The sequence below is a fragment of the Pollicipes pollicipes genome, unplaced genomic scaffold (assembly GCF_011947565.3).
Source record: "Pollicipes pollicipes isolate AB1234 unplaced genomic scaffold, Ppol_2.1 Scaffold_6052;HRSCAF=7182_pilon_pilon_pilon, whole genome shotgun sequence".
Lineage (NCBI taxonomy): Eukaryota > Metazoa > Arthropoda > Thecostraca > Pollicipedomorpha > Pollicipedidae > Pollicipes > Pollicipes pollicipes.
Window position 1 is genome coordinate 25,960,320 of NW_023596805.1, and position 10,196 is coordinate 25,970,515.

At 63.9% G+C, this 10,196-nt stretch overlaps 1 protein-coding gene across 1 annotated transcript in view; it reads left to right on the plus strand.

Moving 5' to 3' along the window:
- The window catches only part of Cad87A (cadherin 87A), a gene marked incomplete in the record, with an annotated part of 61,903 nt that overhangs the window by 4,901 nt on the left and 46,806 nt on the right, over positions 1–10,196 (plus strand). Inside the window, 9 exon segments of the mRNA XM_037228095.1 lie at positions 1,663–1,855; positions 3,354–3,466; positions 4,148–4,261; positions 5,089–5,172; positions 5,826–5,981; positions 6,482–6,601; positions 8,309–8,427; positions 8,976–9,087; positions 9,773–9,928. Coding sequence (XP_037083990.1) covers positions 1,663–1,855; positions 3,354–3,466; positions 4,148–4,261; positions 5,089–5,172; positions 5,826–5,981; positions 6,482–6,601; positions 8,309–8,427; positions 8,976–9,087; positions 9,773–9,928 — 1,167 coding nt within the window.

The window sequence follows — 10,196 nt, forward strand, 5'->3', positions numbered from 1 at the left end:
ATGACGAGTTGGGGCTGACACAAACAGTGGTGAGAGGACGGGCCGGGGCTGACACGGACAGTGAGAGGAAGGGCCGGGGCTGACACGGACAGTGGTGAGATGACGAGTTGGGGCTGACACAAACAGTGGTGAGAGGACGGGGCGGGCTGACACGGACAGTGAGAGGAAGGGCCGGGGCTGACACGGACAGTGGTGAGAGGAGGGGCCGGGGCTGACGCTGACAGTGAGAGGAAGGGCCGGGGCTGACACGGACAGTGGTGAGAGGAGGGGCCGGGGCTGACACAAACAGTGGTGAGAGGAAGGGCCGGGGCTGACGCGGACAGCGGTGAAAGGAAGGGCCGGGGCTGACACGGACAACGGTGAGAGGAGGGGCCGGGGCTGACACGGACAGCGGTGAAAGGAAGGGCCGGGGCTGACACGGACAGTGGTGAGAGGAGGGGCCGGGGCTGACGCGGACAGCGGTGAAAGGAAGGGCCGGGGCTGACACGGACAACGGTGAGAGGAGGGGCCGGGGCTGACGCGGACAGCGGTGAAAGGAAGGGCCGGGGCTGACACGGACAACGGTGAGAGGAGGGGCCGGGGCTGACGCGGACAGCGGTGAAAGGAAGGGCCGGGGCTGACACGGACAACGGTGAGAGGAGGGGCCGGGGCTGACGCGGACAGCGGTGAGAGGAAGGGCCGGGGCTGACACGGACAGTGGTGAGAGGACGGGCCTGGGCTGACATGGAGAGTGGTGAGAGGACGGGCCTGGGCTGACACGGACAGCGGTGAGAGGACGAGCCAGGGAGCGGTGAGAAGATGGCGTAGGACTCGTCTCAGTAGAGGTAGGGGTGAGAAGCGTGGCTTGCCCAAACGGCGATGTGGCGGTGCTTCCACTGCGTGGCTTCCCCGCTATGCCTGTGCTGGCTGTTGATAATGCTGTTGATAATGCACACAGCTGTTGATAATGACGTAATATGGCTACAGCAGATTACCGGGCGCGCGTCCTCCGTGTCTTCGCCTGTCAGCTCCACTTGACCCTGGCCTCGGCTCCAGCCCCGACTCCGGCCCAGGTCTGGCCACGGTCAGGTCACGGCCAGATGTCCTCGGCCGGAGGGCATGGCCGCCACCAGCCGTGTGGTCCGGGCGATGCCCAGCACCCCCAGCAGCACACCCAGCAGCACCCCCAGCAGCACACCCAGCAGCACACCCAGCAGCACCCCCAGCAGCACACCCAGCAGCACCCCCAGCAGCACCCCCAGCAGCACCCCCAGCAGCACACCCAGCAGCACACCCAGCAGCACACCCAGCAGCACACCCAGCAGCACCCCCAGCAGCACCCCCAGCAGCACACCCAGCAGCACACCCAGCAGCACCCCCAGCAGCACACCCAGCAGCACACCCAGCAGTACACCCAGCAGCACCCCCAGCAGCACCCCCAGCAGCACACCCAGCAGCACACCCAGCGGCATTCCCAGCAGCACACCCAGCAGCACCCCCAGCAGCACCCCCAGCAGCACACCCAGCACTAACCCCAGGCGCTCACCCAGCGTCTGTCAGCGTGTGACGCCAGGCATCCATGACGACCGTCACCAGGAGCGCGCGCGGCCGCCCTAAGCCGCTCGCTGCGCCCCGAACGCCCGACCGGCAGCGGCCGCTGAGTCCCCGTGTGTCGCCCGGCAGGACGGCAAGTACAACGCGTCGGCGCGCGTGCTGGTGCTGGTGCAGGACGTGCAGAACGTCGGCCCGGTGTTCTCGGGCAGCCGGACGGCGGTGGTGGACGAGGGCGCCGCCATCGGCTCGCCGGTGATGACGCTGACGGCCGCCGACGGCGACACGGGAGCCGCTCGACCCGTGGTGTTCGAGCTGGTCACCAGTGAGTGGCGGGCCGGCGGGCCGCGCGGCACAGCGGTCCTCGGCGGGCTGGGAGGGGCGGAGCTTGGTGGCGTAGTGGTAGGACAGGATGTAGGCCGGTGCTGTAACGTAGTAGTGAGGGATCGGTATGGGAATGGAATGGAGAGGGGCTTGAGTACCGGACTGTTCACCTAGGGTTTCCCGTACTCGAGGATGACGCTGGCGCGTGGTCAGTGCATGTAGCGTGACATTGCACTTAGACATGCCTGCGATGGATGCATGTCAGCCCTCATTGACGTCAGAATATTATTTTTGTACGGCCAGTTGTCGAACGTGCCGGAGGAGTGGTTGGAAGGTTAGTAATCCGTTTTGAAATGCATCGGCACGTGTAACACTATACCGATATTCGTTTTTTTTTAAATTATTGAAGTGGTAGTTGCAAAGCGTCATTTGGCACGTGCAGCCAGGCGAGCAGGCGGCCAGGTGAGGTGATGGGCTCTGCTGGATTTACTAATTGGGTACTAAGATGCGCTGGCCAGTGTTGTACGCTTTCTTTCTTGGGTGACATGCCTTTCCCTTCACGATGGTTAAAAATGGTAAGATTCCGTACACTGCACGATACCGAAGCCTGCATTGAAACGCTCGCCGCGTGTCCCATTTGATTGAAGTCGCCCAGCACACTGTATCCGGGGACCTGACGGGCCAGGTGTCGGTTGTGCGACGCAATACCTCCGCAGAGTGACGTGTTCAGCATGCTGTCTTTGGAGGCCGTGTTGGCCGTGTTCTATGCCCTTCCCCTGGAGGCGTTCCAGGTGTCCCGTGTCCTGACTCCTTGTGTCGGCTGTCGCCTGTGAGGGCGGCGGACGGCCGTGGTGCGTGTGTTCTATGCCGTTCCCCTGGAGGCGTTACAGGTGTCTCGTGTCCTGACTCCTTGTGTCGGCCGTCGCCTGTGAGGGCGGCAGACGGTCGTGCTGCCCGTGTTCTATGCCGTTCCCCTGGAGGCGTTCCAGGTGTCCCGTATCCTGACTCCGTGTGTCGGCTGTCGCCTGTCTGTCCTCACACTGACAGCGCCGCGCGGTACGTCCGGAACCACAGCCTTCCTGATGTGCTGGTATGAAACCCGATGCCCTCCCCCGCCTCCGTGAGAAGTTTGAACATCGCCTATCCCGGTACTGCGACGGGCAGTTTGGGTTTGACCATCGCCTATCCCGTTAGCGCAACGATCACAGCACTCCCGTTCGTGTCTGACGGTACTCGCGCCTCATCCCCTTCCCCCTCCGCCGACTCCGAGGTCGACCGTCCTACTCCTATGCACAGGCGGCCGTGCCTGGGTCGTGGCGTGCGAGGTCTGCTGACCCGTGACCTGACGCCCGTCCGCCCGGCAGACCCGGTCTGCTGACCCGTGATCTGACGCCTGTCCGGCCGGCAGCGCACCCGGTCTGCCGACCCGCGACCTGACACCTGTCCGCTTGGCAGGCCCGGTCTGGCGGCCCATGACCTGACTCCCGTCCGCCCGGCAGACCCGGGCGAGTTTTTCTCGCTGGACGAGACGAGCGGCGCGATCGTGACAGCCAAGCGGCTGGACCGCGAGTCCAGTCTGGTGAAGGCTGGCGCCATCCACCTCAGTGTCAAGGTAACCGACGGCCGCTCACCCGCAGCCACCGGCGCACACCTTCTTCGTCGAGATCAAAACATTAATGAGACGCATATTTGAGCCGCGTGGCGGCAGGTTTCCTTCACGGTATTCCGTGCGGGCGCGTTGCTGGCAGCGGCCGAGTCGGCTGCATGGGCGGAGCGTGCCCCCGCCGCCGCCGGCTGTGCCCGGCCGGCTGTCGCCTGCCCACGGCCGCCTGCCGGACCGGTGCAGGCGGCGACGGATGCGACTGCTGCTGTAGCTGTGTGCTGCATCTGGGAGCGTAGCTCCATAGTCGTGTGAAAGCTCTGTGATGGCTGTGTGACGGTTGTGTGACGAGTGTGTGACGACTGTCAGGCAGTGGAGGTGGCTGTGTGGCACTCCTGTGACGGCTGTGTGCCGGGTCGTCAGGCGGTGGAGGTGGCTGTGTGGCGCTCTTGTGACGGCTGTGTGTCGGGTCGTCAGGCAGTGGAGGTGGCTGTGTGGCACTCCTGTGACGGCTGTGTGTCGGGTCGTCAGGCAGTGGAGGTGGCTGTGTGGCACTCTTGTGACGGCTGTGTGTCGGGTCGTCAGGCGGTGGAGGTGGCTGTGTGGCACTCTTGTGACGGCTGTGTGTCGGGTCGTCAGGCGGTGGAGGTGGCTGTGTGGCACTCCTGTGACGGCTGTGTGTCGGGTCGTCAGGCGGTGGAGGTGGAGGCAGGCCGCCGTCTATACGGCCCTCTGACGGAGACCTCGGCTGACCTGACCATCACAGTTAAGGACGCCAACGACGAGCCACCCCGCTTCAGCCGGCAGGTGAGAACAGCTCCAGCAGTGAGCACTGAACAGCACTGAGACGGTCTCAGGTCAGACAGTGAACACAACTGAGACGGGCTCAGGTCAGACGGCGAACACCGCTGAGACAGGCTCAGGTCACAGACAGTGAACATCACTGAGACGGGTTCAGGTCACAAACATTGAGCACCACTGAGACGGTCTCAGGTCACAGACAGTGAGCACCGCTGAAATGGGCTCAGGTCAGACAGCGAGCACTACTGAGACGATCTCAGATCACCGACAGCGAACATCGCTGAGACGGTTTCAGGGCACAGACATTGAGCACCACTGAGAAGGGGTCATGTTACAGACAGCGAGCACCACTGAGACGAGCTCAGGTCATTGTCAGCTGAGAATACCAACATGACCAAAAAGCACGTGCTGTGTAACTCAATGCCGCTACATAACCATGCCAGAAATATACAGGAACTTTGATTTCCTACAAACAAAACGGGTTGCATGCAAAGGAAGGACATTTTTTAGCGCGAGAGGCCACAACTGCCCGCTAAAGAGGCGTGCAATACACCGAATGACTAAATCAGCAGTGAGGTTGGCATAGAAGGTGTTAAGTAACTGTGGGAAGAGGATACTCGTTTTAGGATGCATACCTACTGGATGCTGGCCCCCATAGCTGGTGACCCCCTCCCAGCCTCGCTCTCTGGCGGTGCTTCCGCCGCCGACCGTGTGTGAGTCAGCGCCGCCCCATAGCCGATGGCTCCCTCCCAGTCGTCGCCCTCTGGCGGCTCTCCCACCGCCAGCCGTGTGTACGTCGGCCCCGCTGACGGCCGCGCCGCCCGCCACCGCAGGAGTACGCCACCACCATTAGCGAGAACCTGCGGGACGGCACGCCGCTGCCCGACCTCAACATCGTCGTCACGGACGCCGACGTGGTGGGTACCGGCCGGTGGTGGCGCCAGCGCCGCTGCCGGGGTCCCAGTGACACTGCGGGGGTGCCGGGCGCCGCTGCGGGGGTGCCAGTGCCACTGCGGAGGTGCCGGGCGCCACTGCGGAGGTGCCAGGCGTCGCTGCGGGGGTGCCAGGCGCCGCTGCGGGGGTACCAGTGCCACTGCGGAGGTGCCAGGCGCCGCTGCGGAGGTGCCGGGCGCCACGGAAGTCCGCCGAGGAGCGCCGGTAGTCGAGCGGGGCTGGCTGGTGCGAAGTGTGGCCGGGGTGCCGGTGCCTGCTTAGATTGGTGGCGTTGGGTCGCCCGCCGCTCGTCACCACCTGGGCAGCTTTGTGTGTATTCAGTGGTATGTACTTGGGCTTGACTGGCGCACCGCTGGGAATCTCGCACCGTCTGTGCGAAGGCTCACAGCAGCCTCTGCACGGCGCCTGCGTCATCTTCACTGTCATCAGATGTTGTTAACAGTCAGGAAAGATGAGCAAACCACATGCCAGGGTGGAGCAAACTCCCCGTGGGGTCATCGTTCCAGCCGCCTCCCCCCAAACCGACACGTCACGCGGACACCGATGGTAGAGTCCCGACTCCTCATTACCCGGCCCCTCGAAGCGGGCGTCCATCACCACCCGGTGACGCTTCCAGGGCGTGAGCAGCGCCTTCGGCGTCCGCCTGCTGGACGAGTCCGGCACGTTCACCGTGGAGCCGGCGACCGGCAGCGGCAGCAGCGCGGTCAGCGTGCGCCTGGCGCGCGGCCCGCTCGACTACGAGAACCCCAACCAGCGCAAGTTCATCCTGCTGGTGAGTGGGGCCGGACGGCGGAGGCGGCGGTGGCGCGGCGGCGCGGCCGCCGCCGGCCGGGGTGTTGGCCGGCGCGCCGCGAGGGTCTGGATGGCCCCACTGGTGCTGTGCATGGCATACTTCGGGGCTTGTGTGAACTCTGTCCGTGCACTCAGTGAATGACTCGGACGGGCTGGCGTAGGCGTGGAATGCGAGAATGCCGTTGAGAATGAACGGCAGTGTAAATGTGTTTGATAAGCCTCCGAGAAAAGTCTGGTGTTTATCGTGCGTGAGATGAAACCCCTCGAATCCGCACTACCTGCCAACGGATGGGGCGGCTGGACGTTTCGGTGCCGTGTTTGGCAAACCGTGACGGTCTCAGGAGATGATGCAGCCGGAGGTGCTGCACCCCCACCCTCGCGGTGCCGCGTCTCCGGCGAGGCGGACCTCCCCGGAAACGGCGTCGGCCGCCGGGGTCGCGGCGCTGGCGCCGCTGACCGGACCCGCCCGCCTGCCCACAGCTGGTGGCCCAGGAGTTGCACACGGCCGACAAGCTGGCCTCCACCGCCACCGTCACCGTCACCGTCAGCGACCTCAACGACAACCCGCCCCACTTCAGCCAGGAAGCCTATGTGGCCCAGGTGGGTGCCCGCGCCCGGCGCGTCGTCGCCTCGAGGCGTCAGGCGGTACATGCGGGCTTCGAGTTCCCTAGAGGGTCGGCCTACAAGAGGAGCGACTTGCCACGCGTTTTCCATCATTGTTTAGCAACAAATGCCAACGGAGTTTGCCTTTTCTCCAGCGCAGAGATACCAGCAGCAAATATCACTCCGGCAATAAGTTTGTGACGGCAGTGGACAACAGAACCACTACAAACAAACTCCGTACCTGCCCTGCCTCGGAGCTGGCGGGTTGTTCTCCAGCTCACTCCTTGCTTTCCCTGCCTCGGAGCTGGCAGGTCGTCCTCCAACTCACTCATTACCTTCTCTGTCTCTGAGCTGGCAGGTCGTCCTCTAGCTCACTCCTTACCTTCCCTGCCTCTGAGCTGGCAGGTTGTCCTCCAGCTCACTCCTTACCTTCCCTGCCTCGGAGCTGGCAGGTTGTCCTCCAGCTCACTCCTTACCTTCTCTATCTCTGAGCTGGCAGGTCGTCCTCTAGCTCACTCCTTACCTTCCCTGTCTCGGAGCTGGCAGGTCGTCCTCCAGCTGGCTACCACCGTCGGGCGGGGCCTGTGACCTGTGGCGGCGCGTCGCCACCCCCGGTGACCTGTCCCCCGCCCGAGTGGCCTGGCCTGGAGCGAGCGCGCGGGCCGACCCGGGCGGCGGCGAGAGGTCCCCGGGGTGTCCCTCCACCCCTGGGCGGCCGAATGGCCGACTGCGGGGCTGCACGGAGGGACGGGGACCAGAGTCAATCACGGCTGAGAGAACCGCGACATTATCGAAGTATGCACTGTCGGGAGGGTTATTCTATCTTCTCGAGCGAGAGGACCCTCTTCCAGTCGGTCATGACGGCCGGCTGGAAGCGGTGAGCGCTGCGAAGGACGCCGGCCGCCGGCCGCCGTCGCCTTTTATAGCGGCCTGTGACGTCAGAAGGCGGCGGCCAATCAGCAGCTGTGTGGTCAGGTGATGCAATCTGGCACGGCGCCAGGTGACGTCACTGTCGAGGCTAGCTCGGTCAGCTGACAAGCATTGCCCATGGGAATGCAGATTTGCGGAGCGCAGGTCTGAATGATGCTGAGAAAATGTCTAATGACCACGAAGACAAGGCACGGCGCAAATGCGTAGTAATGGTAGAGGGGAAGGATCTGGAGCCAGCACGCTTGCAATAAAGCGCATAGTCTGCTTGAGCTTTCGGTCGGCTGACTTGAAGCCAATGTCGCGCACGGCTTCATCCGGCAGCCATACACACCTGCACTCGACCAGGTGTCACTGTGCTGTGTCCGAAATGTCTGAAACATGCACTCCCTGACGACGAGCAGGCCTGGGCTCCGCATTAGCATTCGCCCATGTCTGAGCCGTCGACTCGTTATTTGAGCCCCGGGTTTCTGAGCCGTTGGTTCGTCATCTGACCGTCAGCTGTCTGAGCCGTTGGTTCAGTGTCTGACCGCCAGCTGTCTGAGCCGTCGGCTTGGTGTCTGACCGCCGGGTATCTGAGCCGTCCGTTCGGTGTCTGACCGCCGGATGTCTGAGCCTTTAGTTCGGTGTCTGGCCGCCGGGTTTCTGAGCCGTCGGTTCGTTGTCTGACCGCCGGGTATCTGAGCCGTCGGTTCGGTGTCTGGCCGCCAGCTGAGCCGTTGGTTCGTCATCTGACCGCCAGCTGTCTGAGCCGTTGGTTCGGTGTCTGTCCGCCAGGTGTCGGAGATGTCTCGGCCGGGCACCATCATCACCACGGTGTCGGCGGCAGACCGGGACGCCGGGCTCTTCGGCAAGGACGGCATCGTTTACCAGCTGAGCGGCGACGGCGCCGAGAAGTGAGGCCCTTCCCGGTGTCCCCGCTGGGCGGCGGGGCCGCCGGACTCCTGCCGCACCCGGCGGCAGGGGTGCTCCCTGGGACCATGTGCAGCCCCCAGCGCGGAAGACTGGGGTGGAGGCCCCAGCACGGAAGACGGGTGGAGGCCCCAGCACGGTGGACTGGGGTGGAGGCCCCAGCACGGTGGACTGGGGCGGAGGGGCAGGTCCTAGCCGCGTGGTGTTTTCGCTTGAACAGTGGCATCCTGGCCAGTCGTGTCAATAGGACATTTTTGGTTCATGCAGTGAGGTGACAAATTTGTACGTTTCGTTTTGCGCAGCCTTCTCTGCGATGTGAGGCGTGCCTCGCAACCCCTCCCCCCCCCCCCCCTCTCCGTCTTTAGCGCGAAGCAACTATGAGTTTGCGCAATCGCCTCGGTAGGTCGTTCCGCGGTGTTGTGCGCCCTGTCTCTGCACTGACCCCTCCCCCTGACGGTTTCACCATCGACCAGCGGACGGGGACGGTGGTGGTGGCGCCCCGTCTCTGTACTGACCCCCCCCCCCCTGACAGATTCACCATCGACCAGCGGACGGGGACGGTGGTGGTGGCGCCCTGCCAGAACCCCGGCACGACACCGTGCATCGACTACGAAGCGACGCGGGACTACTTCCTCACCGTCGAGGTGGGAACTGCGACGGCGCGCCGCCGGTCCGCACCGTGTGAACGCTGACCACGAGCGACAGCACCGCGGCGCGTTGCCACCTCAGCGTGGTGGCGCGTCGCCGCTGCTGCAGGGGTTGTCACGCGTCACGCAGGCCAGACAGTCGGGTCGTCAGGTACAGGCTGGGGTACCAGCCTCCGTACCAGCTGCGGCGAACACACCGTGCATCGCGTGCGCGCTGCTGCTGGATCAATGTGCTGTTGTTTGTCTTGACTACTGGGAAAACACCGGGATAGGTAGGGACAAATGCCGGGGCAATTAGGAAGTGGTGGGCGCAAAATGACCGCAGATATCGACGCGCCCTTAAGCCCAATTAACAACAACGTTTATTAAGTGGAAGAGACTATGTTCAGCTGGCCAAAATGCCAACCCTGATGCTGGGATAGTGTTGAGGATTGTGTAACAAATTGCATATGTCAGCCATTTGAGGTGCCACCGAAATCGGAAGCCAACGAATGGATTTGTCCTGAGAACAGACTAAACCCATCACCACTTGTTCGGACCTTAGTGACGGCATGCCCTTAGCATGAAGGGCTCTCAGGAGCACGTCTGCGGGGCGTACATGGTTGCGCCGCCTGTTCCGGCCGGCCGGCTGGCGTGGTTGGGGCTCAGCTGACTGCCGGCGGCGGCGGGGCGCCCTCCGCAGGCGACGGACGACTCCGGCGGCGGCCTCAGCTCCTCCGTGCCGCTCAAGATCGTCACGCTCGATGCCAACGACAACGAGCCGGTGTTCGCGGACGACGAGTACCGCGCCGCCATCCGGGAGGGCGCCGCCCGCTTCGACCCGCCGCTCGTGGTCACTGTGAGTGTGGGAGACCCTCCTGGTGTCTGAGGGGGGGGGGGGGAGGGGAGGTCCGATGCGGGCGACCCCTTGCCCGGCGGACCGACGCCACCAAAGGGAGCGGTGACTGCCGCTGGTCAGGGTACTTTGCAGACTGCAGGAACTCTTGAACCGTCCACGGTATGGCTGCAGGGGAATGTTCTGCACAACATGTTTTCTAGTTCTAACGAATATTAGATTACGAACCGGCCGCAGCCTTCCAACTTCTCGGGACTTGCCGTGATCCTCC